The sequence below is a fragment of the Camellia sinensis genome, chromosome 4 (assembly GCF_055761805.1).
Source record: "Camellia sinensis isolate YWXY chromosome 4, ASM5576180v1, whole genome shotgun sequence".
NCBI lineage: Eukaryota > Viridiplantae > Streptophyta > Magnoliopsida > Ericales > Theaceae > Camellia > Camellia sinensis.
Window position 1 is genome coordinate 26,157,708 of NC_138964.1, and position 21,560 is coordinate 26,179,267.

Consider the following 21,560-nt stretch of genomic DNA (forward strand, 5'->3'; position numbering starts at 1 on the left):
ATATGTCCTAATCTAACCATCGAAAGTGGATAAATAAAAGGGAGAAAGACGTGGGGTTGGAAGACATACACACACGCACGCATGCTTATTACAACATTATGCCCTCTCGAAGGGGGGTCCGAATGAATAAGTTAAACTACACTAAGCTAAGCTAAGCTAAGCTATTACAAACCAAGAATTAATTAACTACACTAGTTAACTAATTATTATAACTCAATTGAATAACTAGCTACGCTAAGCTAATTAAAATATTACAAAACAAATTGATTAACTAGCTACACAAACTAATCATAAGCAATGGAATGGCCTCGCGGGCGAGGGAGACATGCATGCTCTGTTGGCGTCATCCAAAAAATCTGTTGCTTTGCCTTCGGCTGCCTCTGTTTGCACCCGTCTTGATTTCTGGAAATTGTGCCAATCTCCAGACTGCCTTTGCTTCAAAATAAGAGCCCTCTTGCATAAAAATGAACTGGTGGCCTGTCGGCCACAAAAGGTGGCTGTCGACCACCCCAATTGGCCGATCGGCTAGCTTAGGTGGCCGGTCAGCTACTTCAAGTGGCTGGTCGGCCACCTGCTTTTCCAAAATGCTGTTTTTGCTGCAACAGAGAACAACATAGGCAAAGCAAGGCATTTTGCAGGAAATGTATGTACTGCCACTCTCCTCATCATTTCTCAAGCTCAAAGGAGTGTGGCGCTTGGCTCTCAAGCCACCAATCAACCATCTCAATCCATGATGGCCAAAGGACCAAGCTTGAACAAGCGTCATGAATGCACACATAAGACTCAAATGGCCACCACCCTATCATGTATGATCAAGGGTGACGACGACCAAGAAATGTGACACGCTTCATCACTTTGAGTATGAAATGTCTCACATTTCTTGTGTATGGATTAACGTCTGATCCAAATACATGCAATGCAACACAAATGCTTATCTTGTTCATGTTTTACTCAGTCAATTTTGTTTATACATTTTACGTTACCGATTAATTCTTTAACCGATTAAGTCCAATGTGAAAGTCCTCTAATTGGAGAGGGGTCAACCAAATGATGGTTTAAGACATGAGAGAGCTCATGCCTTTGGCTAGGGGAATCCTCAAAAGAGAGTTAAAGCCATTGAGCACAAGCTCTATCTCAAGCTTAAACACAATCATAAGGTTAACCAACCCTCAAAACAAATGGAAAAATGAAGAAATGAGGGAGGTTGCAGACCTTTTTAGTGCTGAAATGGCATGCAAAAGACACTAAATCATGCAATCAATATATGCACAACATGTTAATAGCCAAAAGCATTAAACTAGTGAAAAACATTACACCAGAGGCATGCAATATCAAACTCAAATGACCAAACCAGCTCAAAACAGAGCTAAATCATGCCAAAATAGTGGCCTAAACATGCTGAGATAGAAGCTCAAAAGGCAAGAAAATCATGCACACATGTTGGCTCACAAGCAAGACACAAAAGCACAACCCTCAAAAGCAATGAAAGAGTGATAGAAATGAGAGTGTGACAAAGCTATATGCACTGAAATCATGTATAAAATGATGCTATAACATGCAATCATCTCATGCACTTCATGCTCAAGGCCTCAAAGCAATAAATTAGTGAAGACATTACATTATAGCCATGCAAAGCCAAATACATATGACCAAGACCACTCAAAACAGAGTTAAAGCATGTCAAAACATTAGCAAAAATGTGCTAGAGTTAAGCTAACACAAGCTAGAATGATAGGCTAACTCATTAGGCATGCTAGGCTAATAAGCATAATTATACTACAAGTGTAAGAAGCAAGCAACAAGTGCTCCAACCAACCAAAAACAAAGTTTAAACATGTCAAAATAGAGCCTAAAACATGCTTGATTTAAGCTACAAAAAGGTAGAAAAGCATGCTCACATCTTAGGTCATCTACATATGCAAAAAGGATACAAGGAGGGGAGGCTACTTCCTCCAATTTTGGACCTCAAAACCAAGTTTTGCTACTGGAATTCAGTGGTTAAAAGGCCAAGAAAAGGGTGTTTTAAAAGTTTTAAAAGATGGCACAACACTTAGCAAACAAGCTACAAAGGAGGGTGGACCACCCCTAACTCTAAAAAGGCCTTAAATCACCATTTTTAAACCATAAAAGCAGAGGTTTTTGCAGTTGAAAACTAGGACAAAAATAGCATGCAAAGGTAGCCAAACTAGTGTGCAAAAATAAGCTTAAAAGGGGTAAGCTTTATACCTTTGAAGCACAGCAACAAACAACCACTTTTCTGAGTTAAAACCAGCTTTGAGAGCTCAAACAAGACCTCCAAGAACCTCAGCTCCAAGATGAAGATGTTTGGCTAAGGGTCTTATCCAAATGTGTAGAGAAAACTCACTTTCAAGAACAAAATAGGGAGAGAGAGAGAGAGAATTCTAGAAAGAGAGAGAGAGAGAGAGGAAAATTTGCTCACAAATTTTTCTAACCCTCAAAATGGGGGAGAAACCTCCCCTTATATATGGAGGATGCATTCAGTGATCAACAGATGGCACAGCTGGCACATAAAATATCTGAAAAAAGAGAAAAATGGCCGTCGACCACTCTAGGTGGCCGACCAGCCACCTCCCTTAGCCGACTGGCCACCCTAGGTGGCGGACAAGGGGAAAAAGTAGCCGACAAGGGCCAAAAGTGGCCGACAAGGCCTTTTCTCCCTCCAGGAAAGGGGTACCAAGGTTTGGTCCAAAAATAAACACAAAACAAAGAGAGTTTAGAGGCCCAGGGACAAGGCGTTCCGCAGTGAACTTCGGGCACTTAAAACGAGCACAAACAAAGACAATCATCGAGTGCACAAACGATGACGTCCAAATCTTGAGGTCGGTCAAAAATGGGGTGTCTACAGAGGGGTGGTTCACCTTTCTTTGTACCTTACTCTCAAGGCCTTTACCGTTGTGTTTCCCACCTTTACACCAACTTTTTTGAGCTTTTAGACACTGATTTTTAGAGTTATTTCAATGGCTAAAATCATGTTTTGAAGTCCAAAATTGGAGGGGTTAGCCTCCCCTCCTTGTGTCTTGCTTGCTAGCCTAGTTTCCTCCATGTGTTAGCTTATTATTCTAGCTATTTTTGTTTTAATTCCAGCATATTTTAGGACTTTTTTTCGACTGTTTTAGGACTGTTTTTGGTTGATCATTGCATTTGAGTCTTGTTTTGCATGCCTGTAGTGTAATCGTCCTGATGAACTTGGTGTTTTAGGTCTTAGCCATCACTTATTTGAGTTGATAGCATTTGTTTAATGCTTTTCTCACTTATTTACAACACTAATCATCTCTGCAACCTCCCTCATTTCTTGGTTTTTGTTTTGCTTTGAGAGTTATTTCAAGCCTCTTATTCTTTTAAACTTGAGATTGAGGTTGTTATGCTTAATGGTTTAATCCCTTTTAGGGGTTCATTATCAACGACATGACATCTCTCTCATGTCTTAAGTTAACTCTTGGTTTGGTACTTCACTCCATTAGAGTGCTTTAACTCACCATTGGACTTAATGAATTAAAGGATGGTTGGTAATTAAAATTGAGTAACTAAAATTGGAGGCTAAAATGGTGCAAGATAATAACTGGTTATGTGTTTAATCAGACGTTAATTGAACACATGAAAACTTGAGGCATTTCATACACATTAGTGATGAAATGGTCCACGTTTCCAAGGTCATCTTTTTCCTTGATCAATTCATGAAAGGGAGGTTTTTGAGTCTTGTTTTATGTGTTAGTATGCAACCGACATTATTCTTACAATTTTTGGCTTCTTCGTTGTTGCTGGGAGTGTCTTTCATATATCAAATACACTATTTGCATTAGGAATTTAATAGTTCAATTACTATCCCACATCAGCATCTGCGTATTACGTCACCAACACAACCAATAACACAAACAGACAAACTGTTGTACTCCAACCAACATAACCCATCTAACTACATGGTCATTGCACAACCACAAACCCAACACTATCCACACCATGTTCACAATCCAAAATTAAATCAATCAAACAATAGATACTAACATCTACTACGAACCAATCCCAAAATCACATTCCTACCACCCACACACAACAACAAAAACACAGAAACCAACTTAACAACATGAATACATTAACATTCCACCATTATCGAAAATTAACATCAACCCAAACCCCATAATTCCCCATCACAGAGTATCGTAAAGCCCAATTACATTAACATTGCAATTTATTCAGTCTATAAACACAACATTGCACCTTTTGTCTTCAAAAAAATATGAAACTGTTGTATTCGAATTCATTACAAAGTAACATCATCAAAATCTAAAAAAAAATCCACCATTTCACACATAACAAAACCACGATGTTGTAATAAACCACACAAAAAAAAATCAACATGAAACATTTCCATACCTGTTGCCCTCGCACAATGGCGACCACATGAACGCCGATTGACGAACGATGTTAGCTCGTTGATGTTACGGCCACACGGACGTTCACAAGTTCGGAATCCTCAATGCCCACGCCAACTCGTCTTCTCAAATGTGCTACAAGGGGGGGTTTTTTTTTCTAGGGTTTTTGTGGGTGGTGTACAACGTTATTTCAGGAATGAATATTCAAGTTCCAACATTGCCAAATTAGATGCTTCAATCACCCAAGATGAGGATCCAATCACTAACATTGGAATAGAAAACCAGAAATTTCTATTCTATCTCGTCCGTTTTGTTTGAGATTGAGAGAAAACAAAAAAAACTATAATACACTTTTGGGCATTTTTGTAACTACAACATCACCAAAAACCCACATTTACCCCCTAATAAAGACAAGTCACATGCAAAATTTATGGGTTGCTATGTAATTAACACTTAAATTGGACTATTTAGTCTATAGAATAAAAGATATAGGACTAAATGGTTCAACACATTTACATTTGGGATTTATTGGTGTTTTACCATATAACTAATAAACATATTTAAGCTGTTCTTAAAGTAATATAAACTATTTTGTAGGGAGTTAAATTAAAAAACGTGTTAAATAAGTATATAAATTAAATAAAATATATTAATAATTAGGTTGGGCTGGGTTTAAAAACTATTTTCAAACCTAACTTATTGAATAAATGAACTTGAAAATTCAATGCAAGCCCAACCTTATGAACTTAAATATAAATTCTAAACTTCTAAAAATATGACTTTTCTTTCTTTCTTTCTTTCTCTTTTTTTTTTTTTTTTATTTTTATTTTTTTTTTATAAGATTTGAAGAATATGAGTTGTGTTGGACAATCAGATAGGCCACTGAGCTAGTGCACTCCTCTAATTGGAGTTCAGATTGTCACAACCTGCTACATTTCCTACAATAGAACCCCTATTTAAATAAAGATTGGAGGCATGAAGGTAATAGAAGATTCTAGAACCTCCTAGAAAACTTGAGAAAATAATAGTCTTCTTGTGCATACATCTAGAATGATGTACACATTTGTATAATATATTTATATATAGAATTCTATAACCTTCTTGTAGGATAAGGAAAGCTTCCATGAGAAACTTCTCCATAGTTCATTTCTTGTATATTCTGAAACATTCTAAAGAAGGCTTAAGTTGCTTATAAATAGGAGAAGAGCTCATTTGTTTCAATACACAATCCAAGACTTGTACATTTTCCCTAAAGTGAATACAAGAGTATTCTTCAAACTCTTTTTGTGTTCCTAGCTTCTCATGTTGTAATTCACTTGGGTTAGGCTGACTTAGCATCATCAAGAAATGAACTATGGAGAAGACACCCTCTCGAAACCCACTCTCATGAAGTGGATTGCGAAAACCCCCTTTTGGGTATCCTCGATTCTTTCACTGTCGAGGTTGTTGATTCATTACTTTCATCTTCATCACTCTCTTTCCTTCTGCTTCTTGTTATTGATTTCAACAAACCATGAATCGTAATTCCGGTAATTACCCATTTCTTGCCCACTTATCTTTGTTTCCTCCTTCCAATTGATGCTTCTTTGAAGAACCCATGTGTGAATCAAATTCAAATTCATTTTGACAATCCTTCATAGACCAATTTCTGACTTTTATCTAGTAAGTTTTGTTTGGGTATGTATGTATATATCTATATATATATTTTTGTTCATTTTTCATGGATTTCTCTTAAATTTGTTTGGATGCTCAAGAAATTGAGTCAAAAAAGAAGAAAATTAAAAAGAAAGCATAAGTTTTTGTTACTTTATGTGCTTTTACAAACACTTGTTCGCATGTTATGTATATATGTATATATACATACCCAGACAAATGTTATAATGGTCTCTATAACATTAGAAATAGAGATTAAAGGTGGTGAGGAGGACCAAAGAAGCCTCAGTTGTTGGTATAGAGGCGGTGGCCCTCCGGCAACTAAAACCCGTGTTCCTCCGCCATAGCTACAAAATTGGAGAAATATTGGAACAAATTCAAACAAAGGGGAGAGATAAAAAGGGAGAAAGAGAAATGGATTTGAGAACTCTGTTAGGAAACCAAGAGTTCAAAAGGATTTTATGTGAATTAAAGCCATTAAAATTAATAATAAACCCATCAAAACACCAAAATACTCTCACCCTCATCAGTTCTAAGTCCATTAAAACACAAAAAAGAAAAAGAAAAAGAAAAAGAAGAGAGAGGGCTTTTTGATACTAACCATATGGTGATGATTACAGTGGGGACTCTAGAAATTTTTATAAATGTAGTCACTTCACAAGTTTGAGTTTTTGGTGTTTTATTGTCTTTAGAATTTGTTTTTCAATATTTCAGTCAATATATATATATATATTTTTAAATGCACCTAATCTATATATACTTAAAACATAAAATATTTAAGAAAAATTCAGAAATTATATTGAATTTTTGTTTTTTTTTATATTTAATGATTTTTTAAAATATTTTATTTTTTAATTGTATCAAGATTAAGTGGATCGAAAAAGTAAAATAATTTAGTTAAAATATTTAAAGCGTTAAATAAAAGATTAAAAAAATTATAAAAAATATAAAAATTCAAAAAATATTTTTATAAATGGTTAATCAAATAGAGTGCTTTAAACTTATGAAATAATACGTCTTTAATTGGTGTAAATCATTATTTGATGGACTACCTTAATTTTGTAATGAATGTTTAGTGCCATTTTATTTTTAGTTTTTCGTTTATACATACAAAAATTTTAAAAATTAATTTTTCGTTTATACATACAAAAATTTTAAAAATTAATATAACAACTCATTTAATAAATTTTTTTTTGGATTTATAAATAGTTAGTCTTATCTTAGAACATCTCTAATGGTTGTTACTTTATTGCCATTGTTATTGTCATAATTTGACAATGAATAGTGTTATTTTGCCAAATTATAGTAATAGTGTTCCAATAGTCATTTGCTATTTTGGCAAATCTCAACCAACTTTTCCTCTAAATTTGTAGATGTTGTTTGGATATAAGTTTTTTTGTGAGTTTATTTTTGTTTATTTTTTATTTTTTGTGACATTTTTTTAACTGTTTGTAAAAAAATTATATATTTACATTATTTTCGATTAGACAAATATAAAAATTAAAAAAAAATATATTTAATGTCTTTTTATCATAATAAAATTATTTTCATTTAATGTCAATTAATTTTTTTTATTTTTTTATTGCCTTCATTTCAAAAAATATATTTATTTTTTTATTATATTTTATTGAAAATTTTAAATTATTTTGTTTTTTTTTTTTAACTAAACAGAACACAATGGCTATGTCTAGTTTCATCACCACCGTCCACGTATTGGCCATCAACAGTTGAGATGATTTGGGTAGAATCATCCAACCTTTTACTCTTCTCCTTCTCACTGTGTCTCACCATTTCTTCCTCCTCCCTCTCAGTCTCCGTCTCTCTCTCTCTCTCTCTCTCTCTCATTCTCAGATATCATGTATCTTCTCCCTTCATTACCACCGTCCACGTGTTGGTCATCGATGGTTGAGATGATTTGTGTAGAATCATCCAACCTTTTATTCCTCTCCCTCTCAGTGTGTCACACCATTTCTTCCTCCTGCCTCTCAGTCTCCGTCTCTCTCTCTCTCACTCTCTGATATCATGTCTCCTCCCTCCATCACCGAAAGTCTCTTTCCCTCCATTGTCGAAACTCTCTCTCTCTCTGAAAGTCTCCATCTCCCTTTTAGTCTCACTCTCCCTCTGACTCCGAACCAGTCTCACTCTCCCTCTCACTCACTCTCTCTCTCTCTCTCTCTCTCTCTCTCCAAAGACCCACTAAGCTTTCCTCCTCCATCTCCCTCTCAGTCTCTCTGTCTCTCTGTCTCTCTCTCTCTCTCTCCCTGAAAGCCTCCATCACTGGAGATCAGTAGATCAGAACATTCCTTCAACCTATTTCAGTAGATCAGTAGATCAGAACATTACTTCAAACTACAGTGTACTTCAACCTATTTACTTAAATCCAGGTATTTATTGTTTAAAATCTTCTTCAAATTTATTGAATTTTTTTTTTCGATTGATCTATTTCAGATTTAAAAAAATTATGCTTCAGATTTATTTTTTTCGATTGATCTATTTCAGATTTTTTTTTTCAATTGATCTGTTTGTGTGATTTTGGAAATTTGGAAATTGTTGGGTGAATATTGTTTGGAAATTTGTGTGATTTTTGGGTGAATATTGAAACTGTGTTTGGAAAGGATGATGAAAGAGGGAGGGAGGGAGGGAGGGAGGAAACGGTTGGTTGAAGCTAACTTGGCAGCTTGTGCTATATTTGACACAAGCTTTGGCATTTGCCAAAGATAGCAGCTGCTAAAAGTTACCATTGGAGGTACCTTTCTATCAACTGCTGCCATAATTTGGCAATAGCAGCTCGAGCCGCTCTTAGTCTATAACCATATATAAAAAGCGTGAAACTATAAGCGTAAATCCAACGCTGTATATGACTTGAGTACCCTCAAAACTCTCTCAAATTACTGGTTCACCCTACCACCATTGTTGGTTATACAAATCTGAAGCCATATGGGTCTTCAATCTATCAGCCACATGGTCTCATGAAAGACAGCTGGCAGTGTCGATGCTATGCTACGCAAACGACTTTACTCAGTTCATAGCTCTGTATCGACGATTTGCTATGGTTCTCTGTATTTGTCTGTGTCGACGCTCGCTGTTCTCTGTATTTGTTTACGTCGACGCTGTTCTTTGTATTTGTTCTTTCACTGATGAGATCCTCCTGGCCACCGCTATCCACTCTATCCAACCCCCCCTCTCTCTCTCACACACACAAACCCTTGATTGCTTTGGTTTAGGTTTTGTCATTCTTCACTTATTTGAGCAGTCAAATTCAAGTTGAAAAACCTGTAAGAGCTATGAATTTTTTTATTAGCAATTCTCTATAACATCGTGTGTTCAATTTTCTATGATATATATGTATCTATGTTCAATGATTATTTTGTATTTGATAGACAATGGTCTTGCTGGGCATACGAAACTTGTGCGTAGAAGCTATTTGAGGGTTTGTCAAAGAGACTAATATTTCATTGGCTCCAAGGTTTGACATAGATATAAATATTGTTGTGGTATATGATTTGTTTGTCAGTAATTCTTCATATGGTATGTAGATTCAATCATTTCACTTTTTATTTGAGTGAAACATTTGTCTAACCTTTCTATTTTGTTAGGATTTCCCCTCTTGTTTGTAATAGGAAACCACAAGAATTCGGCAAGTCAGGTGTTTGAAGATATTTCTGAGAGACAACCTATCAACCCAGTGTTGTTGAAAAACTTATTGTGTACCATTAGTATGCAATAATAGAACAATCCATCTTCTTAGTACCCAAAAGGCAAAAAAAGTAAGTGAAGAAAAATTTAGAATTGAAAATCGGCCCTAAAAACTGAATATTCAGTCCAATATGACTTCTAAAATGTTTCAGTCAATAGCTACAGATGCTATCTATATAGTTCCCTTTTTATGTCTATTTATTCCATTGTCTCAGCTCAGGTCTTAAATAGTAATGTAGTTTGGTTCACTTGAATTGAATGAAATGGAATGTTATTCTTTAACCTCCTCATAAAATAACTATTCTATTTGTAATATATTTTCCATCAATTTTTTAGCAAATCAAATGATCATCCTAATTAATTTCAGAAAATAATACAGAACATAAAAAATTTTAAGAATTCAAATGAGATACTGTAAAGGGAAGGGAGTGTGGTATATCAATACTGTGCAACCAAATCCATAATAGGTTTTTTTTTTTTTTTATTTTTTATTTTTTATTTTTATTTTTTATTTAAGTACTGACTCACCTATAATAGATTTTAATTTGTTTATTTATTTTTGGTGTAGGAACATTGCTTTTCTCCTTGAGTATATGTTTTTTCCCTTTTAATTAGCTTTTCTCTTTGCTTTGCCGGAGTGAGAAAGTATATGTTCATGTCTATGTGTTTTCTATCTAAATGTTCATGTCTCTGTTTTTTTTCCCCAAGTTATTAATTTTTAAGGAAATCGTTATATTGCCATGGACATCATTGATACTTTGCTGCTTAGTGTCTTTTACTTCTTTTAGTACCCCAAAATTTGTACATCCTGCCATATATGGTTGCTCCTGTTTTGTATACGATTTCCTATTTTAAGTTTTTGCTTGGCGGTTGATCTAATAAATTCTTGATAGCTTTTAAAATACAACTATTCACGGTCAGGTGTCTGGATATAAAATTACAAAACCAAACACTTTCAAGTTGAGGCACCACCGACTTGCAATGACCTCTAATTTATTCTACTTCTAGCTTTGTGTTGAACTGCAAAGGTATGTCAGAAGTGTATTTAACTTAATTGTTTCAGTACAATATCTAGCTCATGGAAATTCCAATCTCATTAGATGTCTTTGTTAATTTAAAAAATTGATTCATGTCTTATCCAGGTTCTTATCCTCTTCCTATGTAAGGTCCAACTTTGATATGTAGCAAAGTGCTAAATGCATTTGAAAAATGTCCAAAACTATATAATCTTTTGAGACGTCCTTGAGTTAGTGGGAACATGAAATAAGTATGTCAACCCGATTTCTTGCATGTGAAAAATGTCGAAAACTATATATATAGTTTCAACTTTGTTGCGTTAGTAGTTTCAAGTTTGTTTTTGTTTTCTTCTGTTGCTCTGTTTCATTGATTTCAGTTTTCGTTAAAGTGACTGGAATTGTTATTCTTCAAATTGAATGAAGGGTTCACTTTGTATTTTCGGTCGTTTTGTTTCAAGTACAAAATGACCCATTTTGTGTGTTGTCTCTATTGTTTTTCAATCAGGTACGAGGAAGACATTTTTGCATTAATTTTGTGTATCTAAGGCCTAGTTTGGGAAGACTAAATAAGTACATTTTTTGACTTTTTATGAAATATGGGTTTGGGTTGGGTTTGAAGTGATGTGTTAGAGAGGTGATATGACTTAAATAAGATGATGTGACTTAAATAGGTTAGTGACTTTTTGACTTTTTGTCTTTTTTCAATCATGCCAAATTTGGCCTAAGTTTGGATTTGTTTTTTATTCTGCAAATTTATGTAAAAATTAGCCTAAATTTAAATTGTTTTTTATTGATTGTGTCAATATATGCTTCTTCTTCTGCTGTTTAATTTTTCCACGAATTGGGTTTTTTGGCATTGTTCATTGCATCAAATATTGTTGGAGATGAAATGGGTGTGCTGCTATGGAAGAATTTCTAACTTTTCTTTTCTAGTAAAATGAAGCAAGATTTCTTTTCTACTTGTGTATGTACCCATGCATGTATGTAAATTGATTGTTCTGTCCACATCTTGGAATTTTTGGAACATGTTAAATTGATTTTCTTTTATATAGATAACTAATTGAATTTTCCTGCTATTTTACTTTTCTGTAACAATTTTTGTGGTTGTCTTAAGTTTTTAATTTGTATATGTGTAAATGTATGTGTTGATGGTGGGGAGATGTAATTGTGTTGTAGGGATGGGAACAAGGACGAAGGACTTGGGAAAGAGAAGCAAGGGATCAAAGGATATGTCAGGGTTAAGAACAAATAAGACATTGCAGGTTTGTTTTTGCTCTTCTTTTCTCTGATTTTTGTTTATTCTTCAAATTTATGCTCTATTTTGTTGCCTATTTCTAAAATTATTTTTGAAATAATATCTTCTTTAAAACTTAGCCACTTGTGTTGAGTATACATGTTGGCTCAGCCAACCAAAAGCCACCATGTTTTGCTACTAAAGTTATCATTGTTCGGTACACATATGTCTAGATACTTGTTTTTTAATTGATATATTTTGTAAAAAAACAAGGGGTGGTTTGGCTTGTTTTCAGGGGAAAAAATTATTGAAAATTATTGAAATTAATTTGATAAAAATAAATATCAAAAAAATATTTTAAAAAAATGAATTTTGATCTCCCAAAAGATAAAATTATATAACAGTGATAAGTATTTTTAATTTTTTTTTTAATTTATTTCACCAAATTAATTTTTAGTTTAAAAAAACTGAAACAAGCTTTTAAAAACTAAATCAAACATGGTCAAAGTGAATATGCATGGGTTGGATTTATTTGGTTCTAATGTTTTTTTGAGTGGTTAACACAATGAAGAAATTAGCAATTGCTTTGGTTATACCCATTCAACTTAATCACTCAAGCAAGCAACCAATGAACAACAAAGCTCAAACAAGGTTACATATTTTTATGGTTAAACCATCTGTCAAACTAGACAATCTAATACATGATTTTCTGATTTGCAATTTTTTTTAGGATAAATTACCAATAAATCCTATTTTTGGGACTTATTCATTAAGTCATATTGATAAATTTATCAGCCTCTCCTATTTTTATGAATAAACTTATAGTGATAAATTTGTCAATAGGATCTGTAGGTAAATAAGTCCAATTAATAGGTCTAATTGGTAAGTATCCTTTTTTTTCCCCCCTTCTATATAGAGATGATACTTAATTTGAATTTAACGCTCTCAAACTCAAAATTTTGTGTCTAATATTGATATTACGACCCTAAAATTATCTAAAAGCACCTTAATAATACTATATATTGTAATGTATCTTATTCTTAGTCAACAATAACATGACTCCCACGCGCTTTGGAGTTCAACTAGTTTATAAATAAGAATGAAAAACAAAAACACAAAATATATGTTTTTGATTTGAATTTAAAAAAAAAAAATGTTATAGGCTCCAAATTTTCTACCAAATGAATAACTAATTGTCTCACATAGAAAATTTGGTATTCTTAGCATTGCCTTTTTTAAAAATCAAAAATGCAGAGCAAAAACTACAGAAGAAAAAAGAAAAATATTGACTCGCAAGTGTTGGTTTGGTGTTCAAAACTAGTGAACACATTTTCCAATATATTTTACGGTAATATATTCTTTAATGGTAAAAAAAAAAAAAATAGACCATCAAAGGCTCTCTTGCTTTATTCCTCGATGACTCTCTCGTTCTGGATCTTCTCTCTCTCTCACCAACAAACCCAGGTATCGAGAAATTTAAATTGTATTTTTGTAATTAAAATGGGTTTTTTGGTTTAATAAAAAAAGAATGAACTTAGGCCATGTTTGTTTGGACGGATTGGATAAGGGAATTGTAATCTATCGGACTGTAAATCTTAGGATACATAATCTCCGAACTATTTTGTTGAAAATGATGTGTATTCCATGTTTATTTAGTCATGAAATTAGATGTCAAGAAACTAAGAAGCACATATACGGATATGGGATAGGCGTCTAAAAAATTAGTATATGGGGCGGGGATATGTGTTTGTAATTTTTTTAAATTTTATTTATAATTTTAATAATGTAATATACATAAAAATAAAACCTAAAGCAAATTAATAAATAAAGAGAGATTCCTATTAAACAAAGATTTACTAACATTAAAGTTCTTAAAATTAAAAATTTAGTAAATAAATACTTACATTAAGACCATGTAGGGAAACTTAAAAAAAAAAGTGAAAAAAAAAGCAACCTAATAGATTAGGGAAAAAGTGAAAAAAAAAGAAAAGAAAAAGAATGAGAGTAGAGAGTATTGATCATTGAAAAAATATAAATATAAAATAACAAAAAATTGGAAAAAAAAAAAAAACTTATTTGGTTTATTGAAATATAAAAAATAAAAAATAAGAAAAAAAATGGACACTTATTTGGTGTATCCCTCGTTATCCTTCGCATATACCTCTACTATCTGAAATTAAAAAAAAAAAAGGATATTTATTTGTTGTCGTTCGCATATCCGTATCCGATAAGTATTCGATACTTGTACAGCACCTTTTTTGGAGTATCCGTGCTTCATAGTTAGGGAATGACTATTCTATTGAATCATATGCTTATTTGGGATATTATGAAGAAGCATAAATGCTCAAAAGACTATTTTATCCTTTGGAATTGTTTACTAAATAATATGAATACTAAATATGAGTTACAAATTATATTTTATCTTTTGGCTAGAATTTTTAAAAAATTAAATAAATAGAACATCAATAAAAAATAAATAAATTTATTTTAATCTTTAGTTGAAACTCTTAAATTTTATTTTATTTTATTAAGTACAATAATCTGGAGGGCCAAAAATGTCATTTTGCCCTCTAATCCAAAGGAGTTATCTCACCATTTTGTATCCCACATCCCCATGAGACCCAACAATCCAACAAATAAGGGATTGATAGTTTGATTGGACTATTAGTGTCGGTTACATTATTGGATTATTACATGGAATGAATATGGAGTCCTATCCTACCCTCTAATCCCCCAAACAAATACCCGGGTTTACTCTTTCCCAAATCTTCTATGTAGAGAGGTTGGGAAATCTTTCAAAACTTATTTATACATTTTCATGATAAACACAATTCTAGTTGGAAAAAGACAAATTTTAGGTCAAAATATCCCCACAAGTTACACAAAAATAACATCCCTGACACCTTTTTGGGGCCATTTATCTTCCATTCAAAACAAACAGAATGCAAATTAAGCTAATACGTTGTAAGGAAAAGGAATTGAACCGAGTAATAAAAATTAGTATATCTTAATTTAACTCATAATTAAATTTTAAATTTTGAGATTTTACTCTTTCTTTATTTTTGCTTGCTAGCTTTAGAATACCCGAGCATTCTAAAAACGAAAAATGATTTATTATTATTGTTATATATATATTTATTTATTTATTTTAAAATTATGCATAAGAATCGTGAACCTGTTGAACTCGACTGATCTGAATTGATTCAGGAATGATTGGTTTCGAAAATGTTAACAGTCAACTGCAATTGTAATATAAGTGATTTTTCAATTTTGTGATCGGCTAACAAATTGGGAAAATTCAAATTTGGCCAATCTGATCCGACTATGGGATGTTTTGAAAAGATGGTTAAAAGTTGACTTTTTAATTTTTTTAAAACTTTTTTGACTTTTTTTTTATGTGAGAGGTGATATGATTTAAAATTGATTAAAAGTTAACTTTTAACATTTTATTGAAATTCCCAAATGACCCCTATATAAATTAGAGCCCTCCATGTTGATGGCTTTTGATATTATCTTATCACCTTTATCTATGAGATTGATAAATAATTTTAACAATTCTATTAAAATTTTCATTAAATATTTACATGAATATAAATCTACATAAAACTTATATTATGTGAATCTCATACCTGTATAAAATATTTGATAATTTTTTTTTATAGAATTGGTTAAATTAATTTCTAGAATTAATCAGGGTTGACAGCTATACTCAAGTTCCCACACAATTTCAGCCTTTATGTCCTTTATTTATACTCCAATTCCAAGAAAAAAGAAGGCAACGTTAGGCCATCTCTGACGGTGCATCAAACCCTGCATCAGATTTGAAATTTGATGAAAAACTCACTTTTTCTCACTTCAATGGTTTCACCCAATTGATATCAAAATGAGAATTCACCAAAAGTTTCACCAAAATGAGAATGAGCTGGGTCTTTCACCAAAACACTATTTATTACCGTTGTATTTTCACTACCAGATGAGCAACCGGATGACCAATTTTAGCAAAATTTTGTATAGATTTTACACTGGGAGGTTGACCAACTGGACAACCTTGGGGTCGACCCCCCGGATGACCCTGAGCTTTTTCTTCTAGTGTCATAGAGTTTTTTCTTCTAGTGTCATAGTAATAGTCTCCAGAGAAACCTTTGGTTGCATCAGCTCTAAGCTACAACATCAGCACTAAAAAATAAAATATTATCGCTGGACTTGTATATAGCAATTTGTGTTTTGAAGTGGGTGTGATTGACATACTTGAAAGATCAAAACAATCGGCAGCTCTGGGGCTACCCATAGAAACAGCTTCTTGTTTGCCAACTTCATTGCAAAAGTTCCAAGCTTCGAAAGCCACTCTGAGTTCGCCTCTTTTGACAGGAGTAATCAGGAGGGAAAAAAAGAAAAAAAATTCATAAGCCTTACCGGTCGACCAACCGGACGACCCCTTCCCTTTTGGTGCACACTGCTGGAGCTAGCCGTATTAGATTGAGAAAATCAGCTATTTTTTACTCAAATTTGGTGAAAAAAGTAATGAACGGTTGGAGATGCTCTTAGGGTTCGTATTTCTTTCTTCACAGTTTGTCTTTCGTCTCTCTCTTCAAGACGTTTTCTCTCCTCTTTTATTATCTGTCTTTCTCATATGTGCATCTCTTTCTTTCCCTCTTTCCCCTCTTTCATGGTGGCTAACGATGGCCTTTATGGATGTGGTGTGGGTGATTGCGATGGTTGTGAGTAGCGGTGGTTGTGGTGGTCAACGACATGGTGGGTCTTGATTGATGTCCTCTCTCCATCTCTTTTCCCAATTTCTTTACTTCATTCTCTCCCTTCTGAGTTCAAGATCTGCAATTGCAAGCTTTGAATTTCATTTTTTTCGATTTCTTTTCTTCAACTCTCTCTCTCTCAACAAATTTTTGAAATCGACTGATCTGACCGCTGAACCAATTGATTTGAACCGAACAATTTCAAACTGTGAATCAGTCGAAAATGGTTGAATGATTTTCGGTTCGGCTGATGGTTATATTAAAAATAAAGTGGTAAAAGATTTACATAATGCTTGTTCTTCCTATTTTGGCACTATTTTTATTTATTTATTTATTTAATTTACTGTATTGATTCTGCATAACTTCTCTCTATATATGCACTCTTTTTTCTCCAGAACAATCGGCTTGACTTAATAGTAGCACTTTGTGATTTGGACATGGTTTGTCTTTTTGCAGAAGAATTATCACTCAGAGTTAGACCCCAAGCTACATATGTTTGGTTTTGAATTTCAAGTTGATGAACAAGCTAATATAATTTTCTTCTTCAATTACTTTTCGCAGAGGGGGGAGTTGGCTGTTACCAAGTTGCTTGCGTGGTTCTCATCACTTTTCATGGAAAAGATGGTGCTGGTTTAAATGACAAGTATGACAATCCATGAATGCCTTGAAAATCATTTTGTCTATCTAATTAATGAGATCAGCTTTATAGAACGAGTTAAACATGAGAAATTTACTCAAGATTCACAAGAAGAAAAGATTATGAGGTTGGCTATGCTATTGATTGAAGTTTTTGAGAGCACTGGTAATAGTCTTGAGGAATATCTGCAGCTGCAACAACTTGATGTATGTATCAATACATGTTCCATCCTCTTTTGTTTTGCAACCAGGAGGATTTCAATTCATGATTCTCGATTTCATAACTGGTATCTTGTACTCCAAGATTGTGTTTGGATCTTGGATTTGTGGATGACTTTATAGTAGGAAAATAAAATGAAATGGAAACAACAATAAGAAAAGATTAATGAAGTAGAAACTATATTTTTTCTTCTTCTCTCTACTATCCCTTCACAAATCCAATATCCAAACACTACCTAACGTGATTGAGGTCCCAGCTTCTCCAGCCACTCTTTCAATAGTACCTGCTTGTAAAGATCTCAATTTCTCTGGTGGGATATCTCAGCTTCCTCATGGAGATATAAGTTTATGATTGTATGTTGTTAAAATAACAAAATTGTACTCCCATGAGCATGCAGTAATGCATATCAGCACATTATTACATAAAGTAATCATTTGGTTCTTATAGGTGCGGAGAAAACATGTGGAGAACGATAATGCTGAGGCATGTGGAATCTGGCTTTAACTTGAAGGCTGGAGACTTAGATTTTAGCAGTAGAGACTGGTTTGGGAACCTAATACTTAACGTTTGATTGTCTTTTTTTGGATTGTGTTTCTTCTCTTTATGCACATTATTGATCGTATAACTTTTGTGGTTCAGTGTAAGTATCTAAGCTATTATGTCATTGAATGGCTAGTTAACATTTGGGGGTACCCTTATTTTTTACAGGTTCATTTCCTATGATTCCTCTACCAAGTACATAGAGACTCAATTAGGTGATTTATTGACTTCTAATTGAAACTTACTTTTGCTGCATAAGTAATTATAAAGAAACGAAAATGGTATGCGAGTTTCTGACATGTTTTCTTACAAAAGATAAGTTGTCTGAGTCATGGAGTCCTGGCTTGCCCATGCTGCAGCAAACAAATGTGTTTTACCCCCCAAAGGTTAGAAATATTTGTTATGTTTTTACTGTTATTTTTATTGTTTCGTGTTGCTGGGTGTTTTGTTACTTGGATGCTTTGTGCCATAGCAGCCAGCTTTTTTCGCCTTCTATTTTTCCTTGTAAGGCCTGTAGTGGAAACAAAGTAAGAGAAGCGTGAAGTGACAAAATAAGTTAATGACCTACAATGTAGGACAAGATGAGGTTAACTACTCCTACTAGTAGTGAACCCAAGCCTAATAAATGGCAACTGAAAAATAGGCTTTGTGGGGTTGACGTTGGTTGTTGGAGGGTGGATGAGTTGTAAATTATGGGGATTTAAGGGTTCCAAAAATCGCAACAAAATGTAGTGATTTGAGGTTGTTCTTACACCCTTCAATTCTTTGTCACAAAATTTTGGGGTTGTTCTTACACCCTTCAATTCTTTATCTTAAATTTCCTTTCTTTGATAAGTAAACAATTTGATAAACTGAGGCCCCCATGGGAATGTTTCTTGTGTGTGAAAAGATGCCACTGCCAAAAAGTACTTTACACGTTCTTGCATATCTAAAAGCTCTACAAATTCTATCCTTGGTCTAGACCTATGGTGTACATGTTCTTGGATATGGGTGTCAGTTGTGGACGTGGGTCTGGGCTTTGGTCGTAAAAGGCTTCTAGGTGGGTAGTGTTGTACTATGAAGCACGGGTATTTCAAAAATATTTCCGTACAAGTACCGGGTACTTACCGGGTGTGGGTACGCGTACCGGTGCGGCTGCACGCGTACCGGGTACACCAAAAACGCACCGGGTACGTTTATACGATCAGTATAATGATGGGTATGTGATGGGTATGCCACGGGTACATTTTTGGGTACTTCGGGGTATAAAATGAGATTTTTTACAAATTAAAGGGTATTGGAGCAATGCTTTGGTCTATTAAAAAAAATTATATAAATTTGGGGTACTTTTGTAATAAACAAGACAAGAAACAAATTAAAATTAGGGTTCTACTCTATTCGATTCTCTCTCTCTTTTTCTTGAAACACAGAGACTCCCAAGAGCTGAAGAACTTCCTGCGTAGCTATTGAAGAGGTTTAATCGAAGGTGCTGATCGATTCTCTCCTTCAAAGATCACATTCTGGTAAGTTCATCTTCGATTCTTCCTCCTCTTCTTCTTCGATTCTTCTTCCTTTTCTTTGTTCTGTCCAGATTTTTTTTCTTTGTTCTGTCCATCTCCGTTCTCTTTGTTCTTCAATTCTTCCACTTCTTTCATTTTTTTTTTCTAGATTTTTTTTTTCTGTTTCTTCACAGCAAACGATGAACGAAGACATATCATTTTTCATTTTTTTTCCCCCCAGATTTCTGTTCTGTCCAGATTTCTGTTTCCTCTTTTTTCAATTTTTTTTTCCAGATTTTTGTACTCCTCCTTGGCAGCAAACGATCCCCTCCGCTCCAATGACGACTCCTCTTCTCGTCAGGTACACCCTCTTTTCCCTCCGTTTCTAGGGTTTTGAATGTTGTTCTCGTCAGGTAACCCCTTGCATTGCATGGACAAATTTTATTTATTATTATTATTATTATTATTAAAAACTCAATTACCATTGCTAATAGGTGTTGTGTAGAAAAAACTCCGTAATTTTGTTGTTGTTTCCTACTCTTTCATGCTAAACAAACTTACCAGGACAGATTGGTTTTTGAGTCAATGTGAACAACTTGTGTTGAGTTATATTAAAATTTGATTAAGCTAATGGGTGCAGTGTAATAAAACGTTTTTGTTTATAATATCTTTTCTTTGATATACTTATAAAAAACAGAAGAAGGGAAATTACATCCATATTTTTTATTACACAAATGTGGAGGGTGCCCCCCCCCCCCCCCAAACAGCATTTCACATGTTATCAAAAAAACTGAAACAAATTTTCTTTTTTCATTTTTTTTTTCCAGCTTTTTGTACTCTTATTTATTTTTTTATTATTATTATTATTATTATTTTTATTTTTATGTTCTCTTTTTTTGTAATTTCTCTTTTTAATTATGTTATTGAATTTAATTTGTATGTTGGATGTTTAGCTATAAATTTAATTTTTTTTTAAAAAAAAAAAATTGGCGTACTCCAACTGTAATTGTACCTACTTTTTTAAAAATTTGCTGTATCGGCGTACCCGTATTGTACCCGCACTCGTATCCGTACCTGCACCCGTGCTTCTTAGGTGTTGTAAGAGGTAAAAGAAAGATTTGTGTTTGTGAAAAGTAAGAGGGTGGAATTGAATTGATTTCTATAACTTGCAGATTGCATCATATCTGAAATAGTGCAATTAAAGCGACTAGATAATGCTGCTTTATGGATTTTCAGATTAAATTAGTAGCTCATAGATATGGGAATAATTTGGGATGGTTTGTACTTGATAAGCTAGGGTTTAGCAGCTGAAAAGGGCATGTTTGAGGGAGGTGAACAGTAACACGCAAAGATGAAGAGATAGGAGAAGGAAAGTGGCACTTCACCCTCCTAACGGTCATGAAAATTTATATATAATCCAATTTAGTTTCTCACAAGAAGTGTTCAATTGCAAGTGTGAGCCACATATCCCAAACCCTAATCCAAGTGTGAAGTGTCCGAAACGGATATTTGATATATTTTTAAGAATCCATGTGACGTTGGCCAACAGATCCCAAATATATAAAATACTAGAAATAAGGTACATCAATATAACGGGCAAAGACAAGGAATATTCGGTACTATCAAATTGTCTTATGTTTCCTATCCTGCTAACTAAATAAGCCACATCAAACCAAGATGGATAATAATCCAATTATTTCTCTTCCCCACCCTTTTCCCTCTTCAACAACCAAGGCATTTGAGTTGCCAGGAACACCCAAGCCACACTAAACCAAGAGGGGGCCAAAGTTTAAAGCTCCTCAGCCACCGAACAATAGCTGAGTATCTCTTGCACATGTAATCAATTCACAGATAATTTATTAGATAAGTTTTCATTTACTTGAGAGAAGAGATTGGAATTTGAGAGATCTAAACAACATTTAATTAGATGAGAGAGATCTAAATT

General features: G+C 33.7%; 1 protein-coding gene across 49 annotated transcripts in view; it reads left to right on the top strand.

Moving 5' to 3' along the window:
* Nucleotides 1-7,820: 7,820 nt before the first annotated feature.
* Nucleotides 7,821-21,560, top strand: part of LOC114323679 (uncharacterized) — a 35,662-nt gene continuing 21,922 nt past the window's right edge. For 6 of the 49 annotated variants that reach the window (XR_014366184.1, XR_014366186.1, XR_014366192.1 and 3 more), the window contains exons 1-8: nt 7,823-8,428; nt 11,933-12,018; nt 17,303-17,584; nt 18,045-18,140; nt 18,306-18,352; nt 18,453-18,523; nt 19,547-19,639; nt 19,910-19,976. Coding sequence is in view for 11 of the 49 variants with exons in the window: in XM_082924506.1 (XP_082780632.1) it covers nt 19,954-19,976 (23 nt within the window). In the remaining 38 variants the exon portion in view is untranslated. Of the gene's footprint in view, nt 8,429-9,188; nt 9,320-9,424; nt 9,511-10,661; nt 10,769-11,932; nt 12,019-17,136; nt 17,215-17,302; nt 18,353-18,449; nt 18,524-19,502; nt 19,640-19,770; nt 19,977-21,560 lie in introns of those variants that run through there. The other 43 variants (XR_014366181.1, XR_014366188.1, XR_014366191.1 and 40 more) reach the window with 34 other exon arrangements.